This window comes from Penicillium riverlandense (genome assembly GCF_028828495.1).
Source record: "Penicillium riverlandense strain IBT 135883 chromosome Unknown utg000007l_segment0_segment0, whole genome shotgun sequence".
In the NCBI taxonomy this organism is placed as follows: Eukaryota; Fungi; Ascomycota; class Eurotiomycetes; order Eurotiales; family Aspergillaceae; genus Penicillium; species Penicillium riverlandense.
Genome location: NW_026643198.1, coordinates 452,586 through 470,230, shown reverse-complemented (window position 1 = coordinate 470,230; position 17,645 = coordinate 452,586). Strand labels below are relative to the sequence as shown.

At 51.3% G+C, this 17,645-nt stretch overlaps 13 protein-coding genes across 13 annotated transcripts; 5 read left to right on the top strand and 8 right to left on the bottom strand.

Annotated features, from left to right (window-relative positions):
* Positions 1-448: 448 nt before the first annotated feature.
* N7474_007763 (alpha/beta fold hydrolase) lies at positions 449-1,702 on the top strand (the record flags this gene model as incomplete). The annotated part of the gene is made up of 4 exons (XM_057199173.1): positions 449-531; positions 583-1,258; positions 1,320-1,371; positions 1,425-1,702. 4 exons carry the CDS (start codon positions 449-451, stop codon positions 1,700-1,702), a joined length of 1,089 nt encoding a protein of 362 aa, XP_057049874.1.
* A 138-nt stretch (positions 1,703-1,840) lies between these two features.
* On the bottom strand, positions 1,841-3,305 carry N7474_007762 (saccharopine dehydrogenase family protein; the record flags this gene model as incomplete). Its single annotated transcript, XM_057199172.1, has 5 exons — positions 1,841-2,549; positions 2,606-2,730; positions 2,776-2,854; positions 2,911-3,058; positions 3,116-3,305. The coding sequence occupies 5 exons, from the start codon at positions 3,303-3,305 to the stop codon at positions 1,841-1,843; spliced, it is 1,251 nt and encodes a 416-aa protein (XP_057049873.1).
* A 469-nt stretch (positions 3,306-3,774) lies between these two features.
* Positions 3,775-4,354, top strand: N7474_007761 (60S ribosomal protein eL43; the record flags this gene model as incomplete). The annotated part of the gene is made up of 4 exons (XM_057199171.1): positions 3,775-3,793; positions 3,859-3,889; positions 4,002-4,166; positions 4,291-4,354. The coding sequence occupies 4 exons, from the start codon at positions 3,775-3,777 to the stop codon at positions 4,352-4,354; spliced, it is 279 nt and encodes a 92-aa protein (XP_057049872.1).
* Positions 4,355-4,933: 579 nt separating this feature from the next.
* N7474_007760 (putative PHD and RING finger domain protein) lies at positions 4,934-6,884 on the top strand (the record flags this gene model as incomplete). Its single annotated transcript, XM_057199170.1, has 2 exons — positions 4,934-5,192; positions 5,257-6,884. The coding sequence occupies 2 exons, from the start codon at positions 4,934-4,936 to the stop codon at positions 6,882-6,884; spliced, it is 1,887 nt and encodes a 628-aa protein (XP_057049871.1).
* Positions 6,885-7,346: 462 nt separating this feature from the next.
* On the bottom strand, positions 7,347-9,059 carry N7474_007759 (cytochrome P450; the record flags this gene model as incomplete). The annotated part of the gene is made up of 3 exons (XM_057199169.1): positions 7,347-8,491; positions 8,604-8,858; positions 8,933-9,059. 3 exons carry the CDS (start codon positions 9,057-9,059, stop codon positions 7,347-7,349), a joined length of 1,527 nt encoding a protein of 508 aa, XP_057049870.1.
* A 285-nt stretch (positions 9,060-9,344) lies between these two features.
* N7474_007758 (uncharacterized protein) lies at positions 9,345-9,638 on the bottom strand (the record flags this gene model as incomplete). Its single annotated transcript, XM_057199168.1, has 1 exon — positions 9,345-9,638. The coding sequence occupies one exon, from the start codon at positions 9,636-9,638 to the stop codon at positions 9,345-9,347; it is 294 nt and encodes a 97-aa protein (XP_057049869.1).
* A 51-nt stretch (positions 9,639-9,689) lies between these two features.
* On the bottom strand, positions 9,690-9,998 carry N7474_007757 (Winged helix-turn-helix transcription repressor DNA-binding; the record flags this gene model as incomplete). Its single annotated transcript, XM_057199167.1, has 1 exon — positions 9,690-9,998. The coding sequence occupies one exon, from the start codon at positions 9,996-9,998 to the stop codon at positions 9,690-9,692; it is 309 nt and encodes a 102-aa protein (XP_057049868.1).
* A 42-nt stretch (positions 9,999-10,040) lies between these two features.
* N7474_007756 (uncharacterized protein) lies at positions 10,041-10,445 on the bottom strand (the record flags this gene model as incomplete). Its single annotated transcript, XM_057199166.1, has 3 exons — positions 10,041-10,173; positions 10,231-10,354; positions 10,415-10,445. The coding sequence occupies 3 exons, from the start codon at positions 10,443-10,445 to the stop codon at positions 10,041-10,043; spliced, it is 288 nt and encodes a 95-aa protein (XP_057049867.1).
* A 323-nt stretch (positions 10,446-10,768) lies between these two features.
* On the bottom strand, positions 10,769-11,320 carry N7474_007755 (cupin domain-containing protein; the record flags this gene model as incomplete). The annotated part of the gene is made up of 1 exon (XM_057199165.1): positions 10,769-11,320. One exon carries the CDS (start codon positions 11,318-11,320, stop codon positions 10,769-10,771), a length of 552 nt encoding a protein of 183 aa, XP_057049866.1.
* An 807-nt stretch (positions 11,321-12,127) lies between these two features.
* Positions 12,128-12,622, top strand: N7474_007754 (uncharacterized protein; the record flags this gene model as incomplete). The annotated part of the gene is made up of 1 exon (XM_057199164.1): positions 12,128-12,622. The coding sequence occupies one exon, from the start codon at positions 12,128-12,130 to the stop codon at positions 12,620-12,622; it is 495 nt and encodes a 164-aa protein (XP_057049865.1).
* Positions 12,623-13,260: 638 nt separating this feature from the next.
* N7474_007753 (uncharacterized protein) lies at positions 13,261-14,654 on the top strand (the record flags this gene model as incomplete). The annotated part of the gene is made up of 8 exons (XM_057199163.1): positions 13,261-13,360; positions 13,417-13,465; positions 13,535-13,600; positions 13,651-13,823; positions 13,886-14,058; positions 14,112-14,218; positions 14,279-14,406; positions 14,470-14,654. 8 exons carry the CDS (start codon positions 13,261-13,263, stop codon positions 14,652-14,654), a joined length of 981 nt encoding a protein of 326 aa, XP_057049864.1.
* A 155-nt stretch (positions 14,655-14,809) lies between these two features.
* Positions 14,810-15,236, bottom strand: N7474_007752 (uncharacterized protein; the record flags this gene model as incomplete). The annotated part of the gene is made up of 2 exons (XM_057199162.1): positions 14,810-15,105; positions 15,164-15,236. The coding sequence occupies 2 exons, from the start codon at positions 15,234-15,236 to the stop codon at positions 14,810-14,812; spliced, it is 369 nt and encodes a 122-aa protein (XP_057049863.1).
* A 1,097-nt stretch (positions 15,237-16,333) lies between these two features.
* On the bottom strand, positions 16,334-17,536 carry N7474_007751 (uncharacterized protein; the record flags this gene model as incomplete). Its single annotated transcript, XM_057199161.1, has 3 exons — positions 16,334-16,499; positions 16,556-17,327; positions 17,386-17,536. The coding sequence occupies 3 exons, from the start codon at positions 17,534-17,536 to the stop codon at positions 16,334-16,336; spliced, it is 1,089 nt and encodes a 362-aa protein (XP_057049862.1).
* Between the last annotated feature and the right edge of the window lie 109 nt (positions 17,537-17,645).

Below are 17,645 nucleotides of genomic sequence, written 5' to 3'. Positions count from 1 at the left end.
AACAGATCAGATTGTGGCATTTGCCCCAACACCCACCAAAAAGGACATGTTGCAGGAGTAAATCAAGTCGTGGGAAAATAGGCAAATACTCTATGCACTGTTTCCCCATCATTCAATTTTGATAGTCTTCTCTGGCCCAGCAACTGGAGAAATATTGATGCGGCCGCCCCAGGGCATATGTGAAAGGATTGACAACAAAGCAAGGCAGGACCATGACCCGACGCAAGGGGTTCCCAGCACTATCGGAACAATTGTTTAAGATCTGAAGACAATAATATTGTCCTGTGCATGACGGATGTCAGTCATGCAAAAGTAGTGCGGGATTGTGCAAGAGCGGAAACGGACCGAGGCATCTCGAGTGAGTTGACTGCGGGGCGGGGAATATTGCATGACGTTCGAGCTTGGAAGGACTACAACACAACCACTCTCGAGTACTCTGATAATCAACATGGCCGTCGATAAGATCAATGTATTGGGCGACTCGCGCGTCGAGTATCGCTCTGCGACGTTGAACGGGAATCAGTACTGTCAGTACTTGCCTGGAAGTTAGTGCATCAGTGCATCGCTAACAGAATACTCCAGCCTATCTCTTCAGTCAGCCACCATCAGGCCAGTACCGAGCAACTGTCTTCCTAGTGAGCAAGACCGATTCTCACCCACCCTCTTCCAACAACACCACAATGCCCTAACCACCGGAAACAACCCCCAGATCCACGGCTTCCCCGACCTATCAATGGGATGGCGCTACCAGATCCCAATGCTAGTCAACCTAGGCCTGAGGGTCGTCGCACCAGACTGTCTCGGCTACGGACGGACAGACGCCCCCGAAGATCCCACCCAATACTCCCACAAGCGCTGCGCAGAGGACATCAAAGCCCTAGCTGCCCACCTGGACGCACCGAAGGTCATCCTAGGCGGACACGACTGGGGCGCTGCGCTGGTCTACCGCGTCGCCCTTTGGCATCCTGAACTTGTGACCCACGTTTTCACCGTGTGCGTGCCCTACGCCCGGCCCCAAGCGCAGAACGTCGCCCTGGAAGACCTCGTGCGCACCGCGGCGCCGCATTTTGCGTATCAGCTCCAGTTCGCCAGTGGGGAATTGGAGAAGGTTGTTCGGTCGAAGGATGAGATTCGCCAATTTTTGATTGCGCTTTATGGTGGACGTACGGAGAAGGGTGAATTTGGGTTCGATGCTGAGAAGGGCGTGCTTCTTGATCGGGTGGCCAGGTTGAGGCCCTCGTGGTTGTTAAGTGAGGATGTATGTAGGGTTCTTTCCTTTTATCGGGTATTGGCTTATTGTATGACTGACATCGCCGAAGGAACTGGAGTACTATGCGACGGAATTCGCTAGGCACGGCGTCCATGGACCGTGTATGTCATGTCCACAAGTCCCTCTACAGCAATGAACACTGACTCCGCAACAGTGAACTGGTACCGCACGCGAAAGGTCAACTACGAAGAGGAACTCGCTATCCTCGACCGCCAAATCACTGCTCCGCTACTGTTCATCCAGGCCCTGAGAGACCAGGCCCTGCCGCCTCATCTGGGTAAATCAATGGCGAAGCATATTCCCAACTTGACGCTGAAGCAGGTGAATACTTCGCACTGGGCACTATGGGAGAAGCCCGAGGAGGTGAATGCTATTCTTGCTTCGTGGTTGAAGGAAGTGGTTTTTGTTGATACTCGCTCGGGAAAGCTTTAGCTCAGAATGCGTGTATGAAGACAGAAGAATATTAAATTTTGACGAATCAGCCTTGGGATTCGCAAGATCATCACAGAGCACTAGAATATCATTGCAATAAACAATTAAAGTTGTCACATGTCCAGTAAGCGCACTTAACTAGTACTGGAAAACCTTGGTTTCAATTCGACAGCCCGAATTTTCCAGGCGGTCGACAAAGTCCTGGCCCAGAGTAGCGGAGGTAACGATACCGCCCCGTGAAACCTTCTTCACCTTCTCCTCCTCTTTGAGAATCACCATCGAAGCTTCAGCCATCAGCACACCCGTGATATGGTACATGCTGCCAGGGAAAGTCAGCTTGCCGAACACGCGCTGCGGGGCAGGAGTATTCTGGTCCGCCGTAGCGACAGCATGGTACTCGAGCCGGTCGTTCATCGAATCCTCCTTCCGCGGCCCAGTACCAGGAGCATAGACGAATTTCCGGACCAGCCAGCGCACGGGCGGGAGTGCGAGGAGCGCCAATCCTAGCATAAAGCCGATGTGGACAGCGACCCCAATGAATGCGTTGCGCACATGTAGGAATTGGTGGAAGACGAATCGATTGCCGTAGAACTCGGGCATCAGCGTGCTGCTGCGGTGCACTATCGTGATGTCTGCGATTCCAGAAGGGGACGTTGTCAGCGTGCCCAGGTCGCGGATCGAGCGCACGCCCAGGAGTTTCTGCATGATCGACTCCCGGGGGATATCCTTGGGTGGCGTGGATGCGGCGAGGGAGAAGGGTGTCATGGATTTCATAAGCTCGGACGCTGGGAGCCAGTCGAAGATGCTGAGGATGGTGTTGAGAGTGCCGCCGCTAGCGCCGGAGCTCCTATGGGAGCAGATCAGTTATCAAGTGAATGCTTTTTAGAGCGGGGTATAGCATACTTCAATTCCTTGATGCAGCTGTTGATTTCCCTAGTCTGGCACGAGAGGTCCTCGCGGACTTGCTTGACCAGAGCCCATGCCAGGATATCAGCCGGGGCGCTTTCCACACCGAGAGAGGGAATGATCTATATGGCATTAATGTTTTGAAAAAGCTTCCGAACTCGAGGTACACCGACAATAGCGCCATTCGCTTTGGCCTTTTCATGATATTTGTCGACAATCAGCTTGACCCACGGCGTCTCCCCGGTTCTGGTCCATGTCAGTCCAGATCCCAATGAGACACAAATCACGCTCGGGCAACGTACGCATCAACGTAATGGGTGCCATTGGCAGCGCAGGCTTCCACAACCGGAGTCGAGTACAGGTGGTAGGGCCCCACGCAGTTAATGATGAGCCTGGTCTTCTGCGCCAGCTCGTTGAGCTCGCGGGAGGTCAGCTGGACCACCAGAGTGTCTACACAGCCCCAAATCAGTGCGATATTCCTACAAAAAGGGGAATCAAGGCTCCTACTTGGCTGGATGCGGTCCGGGTTGAGCGTCTTGAGCTCCTGGGCGATGGACTCGAGCTTCTGCGCATTGCGGCCGGCAATCGCCCACTTTAAATCGGTGGGCAGGTTTTGCACAATGTGCTCACCGCAGAGCTGACCGGTGTAGCCGGTTGGACCGAGCAAGACAATGTCGTATTGCCGATTAGAACCCATGGTGGCGTGTGTTGGGGAGGTGGGATAAAGTTGGCAGGAAGCTCGGGATGGATCACGGGCCAAGCAAGCTAGCTCCTCGGCAAGAAGATACTTTGTGACTGAAGAGTCAAAGTGCCGTGGGAGTGGCCACGACACTATTTGTAGGAAACTTCTGGGTGGACTGCAGCTTGAACTATGTCTGGCAGCTTCGTGTCGCACGGCTTTTGTGTTGGAGATTTGGCCGCTTCAAAGGACGTAGAGAACATGTACATATTTGTTTGAGTCACGTGGTCGGTGATATGAATCTGGCCGAGATTACGTAGGCCAAGTTGACACCTTAAAATGACACCTTGAAATTGTGGCATGAATTAAGTCAGATGACATCAGGTGACCGCACACATCCTAAGCGAGCACCCACAACCCTTCAAAGCCGCTCGATCACTCCCGCTCTGTATCCATCTGCAACCCTCATCCGTCGCACTCAGCCAAGATGACCAAGCGCACCAAGAGTATGTCTCCCCCATGCCATTCCTACCCTCACGTCACCAAAGAACCCTTTTCTAACAATTTGCAGAGGTCGGTATCACCGGTAAATATGGTACCAGGTATGCAGCATCCTCGAACTTCCCTTCCCCCGACCGACTGTGGCTCTCGATGAACGAAGAAAACACGGCTCCGCACAAGACACGACGAACCCGATATTGACCATCCTGACAGATACGGTGCTTCCCTGCGTAAGCAGGTGAAGAAGATGGAAATCACCCAGCACGCCCGCTACGTCTGCACCTTCTGCGGAAAGAACACCGTCAAGCGCAAGGCCGTTGGAATCTGGGAGTGCAAGGGATGCAACAAGACCGTTGCCGGTGGCGCCTACACTGTCGCGTAAGTGCTCAAACGATGGGATGTCGGGTGTCGGATTTTTTTTCTGTGGACCCGTCATCACCTTCACCACCACCACCACCACACGAGCCAGAACAGAACAATACTAACTGACCACTGATTCCAGCACGCCCGCCGCTGCCGCCACCCGCTCGACCATCCGCCGTCTCCGCGAGATCGCTGAGGTTTAAAAAATGGGATGACATGGTTTCCTTTTTCTTCTACGGTTACGTCTGAATACCAAAAAATATGAGAAATTCCTCGGAATCTATTTATTCCTCCGTTCCGTTCCGTCTGTGTCGGATCTTTGCGTAAACCGATGCCAAGAGACAGCGACCGTCACACTGCCCGCCTGTCGTGCTGGTGATCCGATCAGCACCCGTAGCCCCGTGCGCCGGTCGTTTTCAGGCATCTCGATGGTGCACTTTGCGTCCACCTAGTATCCCATGTTCCTGCTTGCACTCGAGGACTAACACCCTCCGTTTCTCTAACTATTTTGAGTCATTCCTACATGTAACTACAGGCAACTCTGATCAGCGGTCCTAGTCTTACCAAACTGGCGTTATCCCGAATGGCTGACCCGGCACCTGATTCGCCTGCGGTCACGTTGCCTGGCTCCACCACTCAAAGGGCTGTTCCTCCCCACTCACCCAACTTAGTCTCCTACTTACCTCTCTGTACGCCCTACTTTCCCATCCTCCCATCCTCCCTCCGAGCTGTCTTCATGCCTCCCCCGAGCAGCTTGTTCCCACCCCACTACTCCTCTTTCCATGTCCGATACTTGTATTGTTTGTCTAGGAGACCTTGGCGAAAGCCCTGATCCTCTCGTCATCGAGCCCGTCGTGCCAAGACTTGATATCGGCAATGCGAAGGCCGGGCTCGATGGCGATGAGGGTCAGATCGCTCAGCTGCTTCCCTGTGGACATATCCTACACAATGATTGCCTGAAGCCTTGGGTCGAACGCGCGAACAGCTGCCCGATATGTCGACGCAGCTTCAACATGGTCGAGCTGAGTGATCGGCCGGGAGGTAAGGCAACTCCCTTGTTTAGCCCGTCGGAGTCCGCTGCTAATGATCGATGATTCTCTACTAGGTCCCGTCGTGTCATCGTATGCCGTTGAAGACCGAGTCCAGGTGGCCGAGGTCGATCCTTCGATGGTGATTGAGTATGTCGAAGATGACCTCGCCGAGTTCTTCCAACCGTGCACCATCTGCGGTGAGGCTGATAATGAGGATGTCCTCTTGCTCTGTGATGGCTGCGATGCCCCCTCTCATGTCTATTGCTTGGGTCTAGACCAGATTCCAGCTGGGAACTGGTACTGCCAGCTGTGCGAGTCCCAGCGAGCGCTCGGTCCAGCCCCCGAGGTGTCCGCCCGACCCTCTCGCGCGAACGAACGACGTAGTCGTCGGACACGGGCCCAGCGCCGGCAGTCACAGAACCGGACCCAGCTGAATTCCGTGCATTGGGCACGCGTGTGGCAATCTGTCTGGGATCATCTGAACCTGGACCTGGACTTCCCGTTCGACGACGATCGCTCGGCCGAACGTCTATTGCAGCAACAGCGTCGGGAAGAGGCCAACCAGCGAGAATTTCGTGCTTGGCAACGTCGCTTCGAGGTTGCGGAGCGTCAAGGCGGTAACAACCGGTTCCGGGACACTGCTTCGCTTTTTGATATTGAGGCTCCCCCACGCCCATCGCGTCCGCGTGTGCCCAGAGAGCCAACTCCGGAACCTGAATCCGTGGAGGAGATGCGCGCTTGGAACGCATTTGAGCGGGCTCGAGAGATCGAAAACAATCCAAATGCCTCCAGCAGGAAACGAAAGGAACCGACGCTTTCTCCATCACCCGAGCCCACCGAACCGCAGCGGAAACTGAAGCGTCCTCGCACGAGACGCCCCCAGGAGCTCGCGGCCATGGCTCAGCAAAATGGCGAATCTTCTCGAGCTGCCAGCTCAAACGCGCGGGTCAACGCAGAGGACCACCCGGGTGAACCGAGTTTCTTGTCATCGCTTCTAAAGGAAGTGCAGGATGCGTCGACTTCAAGCCGAACAAACTCTCATGGACCATCGGCTCCCTCATCCACCGTACCTACCGACCATGCCACACCCGGTCCTTCTTCTCCATCCATCTCGCCCCCTTCCTCCAGCCACTCTTCTCCCCACCTGGCATCTACAACACCACCGCCTTTCCGAGGCCGACCTATTTCTCCCATCCGACTTTCGTCTCCGTTGGAATCTGCATCCCCTCCTTTCTCTCCCGAAGTATCCTTCTCCGGGAGTCCCACGTCCCCTCAATCCGCAACCGACAACACTCCAGCAACCACTCGGGTTCCTCGCTCCCGTGTGCCCCAGCGAGCGATCCACCTAGCACATTCCCGATCCCCCGATACATCACCCCATCGACCCGGTCCGTCTCTATCCGTCAAATCCGACATTCAGAAGATGGTCGGCACTGCCTTGAAACCTCACTACAAGAGGAAATTGGTATCGAAGGATCAATACACCGATATCAACCGGAGTATATCCCGCATGCTATACGAACGAGTCGGAGAGATCGAATCTCTCGAACCCGATTCGCGCGATGACCTCGATCGAGCTGCGAAGTTCGAAGTCCAGCGAGCCATCGACGCTCTGCCTTCGCGAGGTAGTAAAGAGAAACAACCCATGAAACAACCAATGACGACGGCGGACTCAGATGGTGATGGCAATGGCGATGTATAATGACTACTATGCTACGACTCTCAAGCATTTATCACGGCGTTTGTTCTTGTCGCTCATTGGATTTTGGATTTGGAGGGTTCTTGTCAGCGGGAATGTGGAGTTTCTTTACTCATCTATGGAGTTTTTGCCTCTGTAGCTGGTTTATCCGAGGAAGTGGGCATCATTTTGCGTTCTGTCCAGTGTCATCAGCGGGATCTCTTACGTGTGTTTTTCCTTCTTTGCCAATACCTTAGTTACTTCCCGGCGTGAGTGTTTTAGGTCGGTGTTCTTTGTGCTCGTCTTTCGTAAGTGGATTGGGGACAGCCTTTGAGGCCATGGTATATAGGAGTAGCATTTCGAACTTGCGATGGGGTTTATGGTAGATACTCATCATTTACATTTACTCTGGATTTAAACCTTAATAGCATCAACATGATAGCTCATTCCTACTTTGGAAGAAATCGGCAACTAATCACTCATTCATTATCGACTCTTGCTTGCCTCGGCTTCTTTCAGAGCTGCAAGAATCTGCTCGGCTCTTTGAGGACTGTGGGGTGCAATATCAAACTCGAAGTGGTTGGGTTGAGAATTGAAGCCGCGAGTGTAGTCGTAGAGCGGCAATGGTAGATCGTTACCGAGGGAATCTTTCTTCTTGCTAAGCTTTAGAGCCCAGGCGATCCGAGCAGTGAGAATGTTCAACGAGCTCTCGGCGATGTTCTGTCCCGGGCATATACGTCGTCCGAAGCCGAACGCAGAGAAATTTTGCAGGTTAGGGAACTTGGTCAGTGGCTCTTGAAAAGTTGTTGGGAAATCAGGGCTTAACCACCGCTCCGGCCTGAAGCTTTCTGGGTCTGGATATAATTCGGGCTCGCGATGGATAGCCCATTGATTGGCGTGGAACACAGTGCCTTTCGAAAAGTGATATCCGTTATACTCATCATCCTGGATCAACTGATGCGGCACTCCTCCTGAAGTGACGGGTCGCCAGCGAAGGACTTCTTTGATAACAGCGCGAACGGTGGGCAGATTAGATATGTCTGTGAATTCAGGCATTCGGTCGCCAACGACCTGGTCGAGTTCCTCTTTCATTTTCTGTTGCCAATCTGGGAAATGGCACATAGCAAGACAGAAGGACTGCATTGCTGCAGAGGTTGTACCGCTCCCGGCTTCAAACATGGTCCCAACCACATAGGCACCTTCGTCGTCAGAGAGACGCAAGGCTTCTTGGTGTTCCAAAAAGGTGCGTGTGAACGAATTGGTTGCATTTCCTTGGGCGATTTGTGTCCGTACGTCGGATTGCAGTTCACGAAATAGACTCAATTCTTCGTCGTGGAGCCGTTTCCCTTCTCTTTTGAAGGGTGCGAGTATACTAGGAATATATCCCAATATAGGAAAGGTATCCACCAAGTAGCTCCCTGGTGATGCAGCACGTTCGAGATTATGGTTGACCTGCACGATTCTTTTCACCACAGACTCTTCGCCAGTTTCGATCCACTGACCAAACCCAACCCGGAAGACCACACCGGAGGCATATAAATCGAACCAATGGCCGTACCGCGCTGGCTGTTTTAGCAAGTGTGCCAGTAGTCTCTTCGATTCTATATCTTGAATTGGCTGGTAAGATTCGGCTGTTTTTGTGTTAGTCAACTGGTGCATCAATTTACGACCTCGTCTCCACCGATCTAAATATTTGTCAACATGTTGAAAAGCTTGGCCGGTGAAGAACATGGCTGGAATTACCGTTGTATGGTAGCAGCAACGGGCGGAGATTGTCTGAGAGCAAGCCAGTCGCAAATGGCAGATATGCCCGAGAGGAATATTTGGTGCCTCGTTCTCGCAAGAGATTATTGGCGTCAGCCTCCGTCGAGAGAATGACGTTCTCGCTTCCGGCCATGCTGAAGCGGACGATCGGTCCGAATTCATCGGACCATTCCTTAAACTTGAGCCATGAATGATAAGGTGGGACCTGAAAAAGATTTCCAAAGAATGGTATGCCTAGTGAATAAGATCGATCAGGAGGTCTGCTGAAAATACCGTGATTCATCAACGGACTTGAAAAGTAGACTAACCTGAAGGTCCTGGCGGCTGTTTACCCTTTGTACCACTACCGGTGAAGGTCTTGAGCCCCCAAAGGACAATGGCTAGGGTGGAGAGAAAAACAAGTCCTTCCGGACTCAGCAGCATTTCTATCGCCATGGATGTGTATGTCGTATGGCGACAAGCCGCGAAAATCAAGCCGCTTCTCGTCTTTGAAAAAGGCCTGCTGTTATATGCCTGTCTGTCAATCTAATATAGGCAACCCCCCACCCCCGCCCCACCCCCCGCATCATGAGGCCTTTCCAACAGGCGCAGCAACCCCGCAGCTTTAAAAGATACGTTCAGGGCACAGGCGGTGTGGGGCTTTTCTGTACTTGATACGTCTTACGTGCTGACAGGGGAAGACGGTCACATGGCTGGTTGTCTAATCTACTATCTCGTCGTCTACGCCAGTTCGCACTCGATCAGAGACTCAACGCCCTTCTGCGCCGTCCAGATCTTCACAATCCGCAGTCCCGCAGACTCCAGCAGCGCTCGCCACTGGCGCTCACTGCGCTCACAAGACCCAACCATCATCATGATCGAGTCTAGGCTCGTCGCCTCCCAATACGGCCCCGAGTCGGGAATGACATTCTTATTGATCAGCAACTTGCTGTGTCCTGGTTTCATAGCTGCGGTGATATTGGCCAGGATTTTGTGGCAGACGTCATCCGGCCAGTCGTGGAGAACGGAATGCATGTAGTACGCACGCGCACCTGGGCAAAAAAGGAACATCAGTTGCACGATTTCTCAACCAGGACTTGTCATTTCAATACCTTTGATGGGCAGCTCAGTGAAGAAGTCATACGCCGTTACTTCGATGGACGGATCCAGGTCCTTGGCCGAACACACGACCTCGGGTAGGTCCTGCAGAACGAGTCGACCGGGTACGTTGGGCCACCTGCGGCGAAACTCCGACAGGTCATGGCCGATGCTGCCGCCCATATCGACCAGCAGCACGTCTTGGTCGCCGATTGGAGCTCCGTCGACCAGCTGCTCCTGGACAGGGTAAAATCCGGGATTCATCCATCGCATTCGGCCCTGGGCATAAACCGACATGTGGTTGCTGAACTCCTTGGCCGTGTCCGGCTCCTGCTGCAATTATCCAAAGAAATTCAGTTCTAGACTGTGGCCCAGCTGAAAGGCAGTGTCGGTCGCACTGGTAGGATTGCGATAATTGTTCTTCTTTAGGAATTCCGGAAGTGCGAGGATGCCCTTGGTGAAACGACGAGTCCTAGTAGTAGATGTTAACGACTTCACGCTCGGAAAGTGTCGCGAATTGACGTCTTACATGAGCGGCAAAGCATCGCTGTATCGCTCGACAGTCAGGACTCTTGCGAACCCATTTGGGCAATACTCATCAGCGCCGGCCTCCTCGATTGCTCCCATGGCCACAAGGTGTTTCAAGATACGGGCTTGGTGCCAAGTCAGAAAGTGTCAATTGTCAAATTGGAAGCCCAAAGCAACTCACCTACCGGCGTCGTGGTATCCTTGAGAATAGTTCATGGCGAGTTGGGGTTTGCATTCAAATGTATTATGAACAAAATCGCGGCGTATTCTATTGTGCCACTGTTAAAGCGTAATAGAATTTGCTTCAAAATTAATGGTATTATTTATATTTTGAATTATTATTATTTCACAAATAAAATACAAACAAGATGCTCTTGTTGAGAAACAAGTTTGCAATACCGCACTTACTGTGGGCTTGACTTTCCCGCTGAATGCCACTGCACAGTCTCATTGACGGAACCAATTCGGCATTTCGGACAGAAGCTTTGATTTTATGTAGTCTGGACTGCTCGTAGGTAATGAATAGAGACAGACTTAAATCAATCCTCTTCTTCTTTGGGGTCATAGATATCGCCTGCCGGTGTTTTCTCCAGACGAACACCGTCTTCAGTGACAATGGCCTTGCTAGGCACAACCACCGCAAAGACCTGCGCCACATCATGACCCCGGTTGACCCACTCGTGGTTGACGCCTCGACAGACAATGACATCGTGTTGATTTAAGGATTTTTCCTCGCCTCCATCTGTGATGAACCCAACAGTTCCAGACAGGACGACAGCGTAATCCAAGCTCAAGGTGCGGTGGAACCATCCCGACTCCGCAGGGGGCAGGTACAGGATGCGACAGGATGGGCCCTTGCTGTCGGCCAGAGGAACAAGAGTCTTGTGTGGGTCGGGAAGTTGGCGTTGGTTGTCAACGGGGAAGCCTCGCGAACGATGGATCTGGACGACCCCGAACGCTGCGTTTGGGCCAGGAATTGAGAATCCAGGAGCGGTATTTGGGTCGTAGGGGGTAAGGATCTCGTCGGATGCAAAGTATCCCTGGCCTCTAGGGTCGTTTCCCGTTATGACTCGGCGGATAGGAGTGTCCATTTTGAAAGCAATGAAGTTGTTGATGCTTGATTGATGTTCTCAGGTGAAATGACTACCAACCTGTTGTTTATACTGCTGTTGCTGCCACTGACCAGTGATTGATAATCACTTTTATTTACCATTACTCACCGGCGATTGATAATCAGTCTGATTTATAATTTGCAAAATTTAGAGAAATCAACTTGAGAGATGGTGATGCAAACTAGATGGGTGGAGTCCACTCGTCAGCCTTGTGATGACAAATGCAATTCGATTCGGCTTTAAAGAAACCAATGCCGAGTTTTCAGGACAGTCGTACAAATTACCTTAAGATGAGGGATATACTTCGACTGTTTTCTCCATTTAGAAAGTCAGCGAAAGTGTTTTTTTAAGCTTGTGTCGGTTATCAGTCACGTGTAGTCATATGATTACCCGACTATAACCCACTCAATCACTACTTTACAATATAACACTTCTCTTGTCTTACAGACATAATGAGTCCTAACAGCAGGCATTATGTGCTTTTTCTCTTGTGCAATGATAGCTTTAAAGAGCATCTTCTTTGGTGTTGGTAAATATCGGATTCCATACTATCCTCCTCCCTCTCCGTCTCGCCTGCTTTCACCGCCCGTGGCCGCTGGGCGGTGGGACGCCGATTGGCCACTTACATTTATCGAGCGCCAGAGCGAGCGTCACCATAATTCATGAACGACGTTGACTGTCGGCCTTTCTACGACTTCAGTGAATACTGCAATGGGTCCTTCTAGCTGACCTCGTCGCCTCCGCCCTTCCTTTCCCGGACCCTGTTCTCTCCTTCTTGCGCTCACCATGCCCTCCTCCACATCCGCCGGCGGCGCTTCCTCCACCCCCGACGCTCTCGAATCCGACCTTCTCACAAAGCTCGCTGCTACATCCGCACTGGAAGATCTCCAAGAAACACTTCTCGGATCTCTTCACCGCCTAGGCTGGACCGACAAAGTCACTACCCTTGCCACCGAACTCCTCCGCGCTGGCCGCTGTGAGACTTTTGACGATGTAATGGATGCAGTTGTCGCCTCTGCTGAGGGCAGGTCACATCCAGCGCTGGGCCCGGCGCCATCTTCCCACAACCAGAATGGTGACGCAAAACAAAATGGGTCCAAGGGGAACCCGACCAACGGTACCGCACTCAATACCCGATTTGATTCAGAAAAATACTTTGAAGGGGTCGATGTTCGAATCCCAGAAGCTGTGGTGGGAGAAGGCGTGCGCGGCCTCAAAGATATACTACGGGACATGGTTGATTTAGAGGGTGAAAGCACTACAAATGGGGATAAGAAGTAACCCAGCAGAACGACATGAATCTTGCATGGCGGTTATTCTTTGCATCTGGAGTATTGACTGGTTTTTTTGGGGATTCAGCGAATTTGGCTGTGGGATTGAACCCTTTGCATGTGCCCATCTACGACCCTCGGAACTGGAAGATCGATGGGGCGTTCTTGCATCACTTTGATAGACAATTTCATTTCGCGCAAGGGCATGGCTTGCCCTTGGAAATACCCTGCAATTGAATCTTCTTTTCTTGAGTTTATGGTTGTCACGCTATCCTCAGAGCCGGGCTATTGGCGTCGCATCGGCATGGTCACCCATTAGCTGCATAGTAGCAGACACTTATGGTAACATGACCAACTCCAATACAAAGCGGTGTGATGTCTCGAAGCATTTAAATACATCATTTCCTTTCTTACGCTCTGGTTGACTTTGCCGGATAAGAAACCGGAACATTTTCCCGTCGGTTTACGCATTGGGGTAACCGGACATTGTGCCGAAACGCGGGGAAGAAGCGACAGAGCAGTAAAATGACAACTTAATAACCATACACTAGGACAACAGAACATAAAAAAACCTCTGAAGCATAAACTATCTTGTCCTTACCTATCACTATAAGACCAGGAAGAATATCCACGCAGTTCAATATCGACATGCCTCAACTCCCGCGCTACGAGTATACCGGTCCAGTGGATTGCAGAGTCCCGCCAAACAGAGCGGCCCTGAAAGGCAAGAGCGTCATAATCACCGGAGGTACATTGAGATTGATTTTAAAAACCTATAAACCGAGATATTGACTGCAGTAATAGGTGCCAATGGCATGGGTGAGGCGACCGCGCGCGCCTTTGCGGCAGAAGGGTCTGTCTAGGTTCAACTCCTCCTTCTATCTCTTGCAGAGACAATTAACGAATTTAATCTGATATGCAGAGCATTTGTGACTATTGCCGATTTTGATGAGACTCGAGGAACGTTAGTAGCACAGGAACTTAACCCGTTCGTTGCCCCGACTATAATTATCCGAGTCGCTTGCATTGACTGACCAGGAAATCCTGGTGCAGCAATGCCCAGTTTGTCAAATGTAATATCACTTCATGGGATGACCAAGTCGAGATGTTTGAAGCGGCCATTGCAAACTCTCCGCACAAGAGCTGTGACATTGTCATTGCGAACGCAGGTATCAGTCGTGCTTCTGGGGATGATCTGTGGCCTTTAGATGGTGAGAATTGGCTCAATCTATCTGACCGGAAGTGCTTGCACAGTACTGACCTGTAAGAGCAGATCCTAATGCACCGCCCGTCAAACCCGAGCTCAACATTGTCAATGTCAACTTAATTGGGACAATGTATACCTGGAAACTGGCAATACACTACTTCCGCAAACAACCAGACACAGAAGACCGGGATCGATGTTTCATAATAACTGGAAGTATGGTGGCGTGGATCGACTCGCCGGTAAGCCGTAATGAAATCATCAACATGGCAAGTCTAATACATTTTCTCCTCAGGCAAATTGGCAGTACACGAGCAGTAAATATGGATTAAGAGGCCTTATGAGAACTGCTCGTCGCAATTCTCATGAGCAGGGTATTCGAATCAACTATGTCGCGCCATGGTAAGGCAATTTATATCACTCTAGACATTGCGATGTCAATTGGACTAACAGATACCTCAGCTATATCAAGAGCGCAATTCGCTCAGCTAACTACGAAGCAGAGCTAATTGCCAAGGGAGTCGAGTTCGCACCACAGGAAGATGTGGCCCTGTGCATGATGAGATTGGCAACGGATAGGAGTATCAATGGTGCGTCCTGTTTCTCATCAACTTGTTTCACTTCTTCCGGACTAATATCCATTTCTCTTACAGGCCACTCTTTGATGATCACACCGAAATCTGTCGCTAGTGAGGGATTCATGGACTTTGGTTTAGATGACCACACTGAAGATGGATACCTTAAGCGCACTCAGGATGTCCAGCTCCAGATTATCGAAGATCAATGGGTTCCAGGATGGAGCAAAGGGAGAACTGCAGAGGGTGCTACCAAGAGTTGAGCGTTGTCATTGGATTATAGAAGTCAGCTAAGGCTGTTATAAGTAGGACGTAAAGGTGTAGGCATGATCTAATTAAATCGCTTGAAATCCTGACTGATGTATCGGATATACATGCGGCAGACCGGTTTCATATGCCCTTGTCCAAATTACGCTTCTTACTCGTAGCCACCACCCTCACCACCTCCCAAACCACCACCACCTCCTGATCCCCCGCCTACACCAATTCCACCACCAGCGCCAAACCCGGCACCAAAGCCACCCCCAGCACCGAAGCCACCACCCTCACCACCACCACCGCCGATGCCGCCACCTTCACCATCTCCAGCACCGGCACCTTCTCCGCCCCCATAGCCTTCGCCGCTGCCTTCACCGGCTCCAATTCCAGAGCCTTCACCACCGCCGAGTCCACCGCCCCATCCTCTACCGCCACCTCCAGCAGAAACATCAGAGCCTGTTATGTAAACTTGATCAGATAATGCCGTATAATATTAGATAGGGGAGGCACATACTGGACTCGCTCGCCACGGGAGCCGCAACAGTAGCAGCGCCCAGGCTAAGGAGCGCGAGAAAGTACAGCCGCATTTCGACCAAGTAGGTTGCACTAGCTCATGTGTTAACTCAGTGGCTATGGATAGAGGAGGAATAAGTATTTACCAGTTGGTTTTAGATTTTGATTGCTTGAGCAAAGACTTGGAATTTTGTTGAGTGGATACGAGTGTCGAGGCGAAGTACACTCATTTATACTTTTGAATTATCGTGAACTCCCTTCAACAGAGGAGCTTACTTGCCTTCAGCTCGGAGTGTGTCAGCAATACAATTAGCAAACTCCGATGTCTTAGGAGTAGCAGGCCAGTCACACGTGTCTCCGAACGTCGAGTTGATAATATCGCGGCCGGATCTGCTTGTCACTTGCACTCATTGTCTTCTCGCCCAGTAAGATCAGACAACATAACAATGGGCCCGATGTAACCCCTGGTAACACGCTGTAGTCCATGCAAGATACAAACACAGAGGACGTACTTAATTGGTTAATGTAGGTTTTCGACATGATCTCCTTCCGAACTGGTCTGCACATATGCCTGACAAAGTGAAACATCAAGATCTGACATGCTAAGAGCAGGGCTGATAGGGTGGTATTGTGGCTAGATTAACTATCTGTCTCAAGTCTTCGTTGTATTCCCAAAACAACTTAATGATGCGGTTCCTGGAATATAGATCCGGGGAGTTTGCATGTCTGGAGTCAGCTTACGGTGCTTCATAATTGTCGCGATTAGGAAAGAACATTGCTTCTTTAACTACCCATCATTTTATTTCCACACCTCTTCTTCTTGCACAATCTGTGATCTATACCTGCTTTGGCATGGCTTCTGATCGCACAGTGTATCTCGGGAGTGTGCTCAAGTTGTACACCAGACCCCTGTGTTAAAATGCCCGGGTAATCTCTTGCACAAGCTCTTCAACGCACGTTAAGTGTGCTTCTCGTACAAGAGCATGAAGAGCTCAAAAATGCCAGCCTCATATCACACCTTTTTCATTGGCATACCGTCTCAAACTAAAGTAACCTACTCCTGATTCTCTTGCCTGTGAACAGTACGGATGACTACTCTGTCGGTATTTAATCTACTTACAAATACGTAACATATCTCAAAATGCAACGAAGAGTGTTTGAACAGAGTGCACTAACAATCCGGCTTGATTTCAAAGGCACTAGCCACAGGATTGGAAAGAGACCAGGTAATACCCTCACTCATAACATCGTCCCAGTGTTTACTCGCAGACAGCTTGTCTCCATAACGTCGGAAGCCATGGGGTACACCGCGGAAGACATTGACGTTCGTAGGGACTCTTCCGGAAAACGTCAGCAACATAGCCACAAGCGGTATGAATACATGGTTACTTACCCGTTATCACTCAGTAACATCCCGTAGAAAAATCCTTCATCTCTCAAAGGATCATTTCCAGCAATTCCAAAAGTCGTCGGAGGTAAACCTTTCACCTCCTCCGCCGTCGCGTTCCCAGGATTCATTCTGCGGTCATCAGCAGATTCCTTGAGATCATAAATGCCTAGTAATCCTCCAAAAAGTCGAATGCGAGTCATTGGGAGGATAGGCGCTTCGGCACATTGCACCAAGCTCGACAGCTCGGGGCTACACAGGAATGTCTGGCGCGGGGCATAGTAGTAATCCGTATGTGCAAGGCATGGGATCATGAGAACCTGCCCTCGGATCTTGGGACAGGCTGCAAGGCGTTCATCTTGACCGTTCACCTGAGCCAGTGCCAGCGAGGCAGTCATCCATGCTCCAGCCGAGATACCCCCGACGACAACCTGGTCGGCGATCCCACCAATCTCGGCGATGTGCTCGTGCACCCAGACAAAGGCGTCTTCCGTGTCATTCCAAGCGGTTGGATAGCGGTGTTCTGGGGTGTGACGGTAGTTGACATTGAAGACGACCACAGGGTTGTTCTTGCTTGCGCGAGAGACTACAATCCGCGAACAAATTGCGTCTTCAGAGGACAATGTGCCAAACAGGAACCCTCCACCATGCAAATGGATGTATACTGGCAGAGGCTGGGTAGCTGGGATGCCAGCCGGACGATAGGTGCGTGCTTCGAGGGTTGCGCCGTCACGAGTGTGAACGGTGAAGTCTTGCATTTGGACTTGAGACTTGAGGCCTAAAAGGGTCAGTGCTTGCCTTGCTTCTTGTCAATTCCATGCATGGCGACACTGTACTTTCCATCCCCTTGGCGGCCAGCTCCTCGCGGTTTTTATTAATTAACTCTTTCATCTCTAGGGCCCATAGGTTCTGCGGGAGTGCAGGGAGTGTCGGCTCAAGCGCGACCCAGTCGGCGCTTGGCCCTGCGTATTCTGAGAAGTCGGCCATGACGGGTGAGCGAAAATAATGATAGAAAAGTATCAAGGCAACGCGGATGAAGATCGTACTGCATTCCCAAGACGAGCAACCCGTTTAACCCCACGTTCAAGTTGGCCTC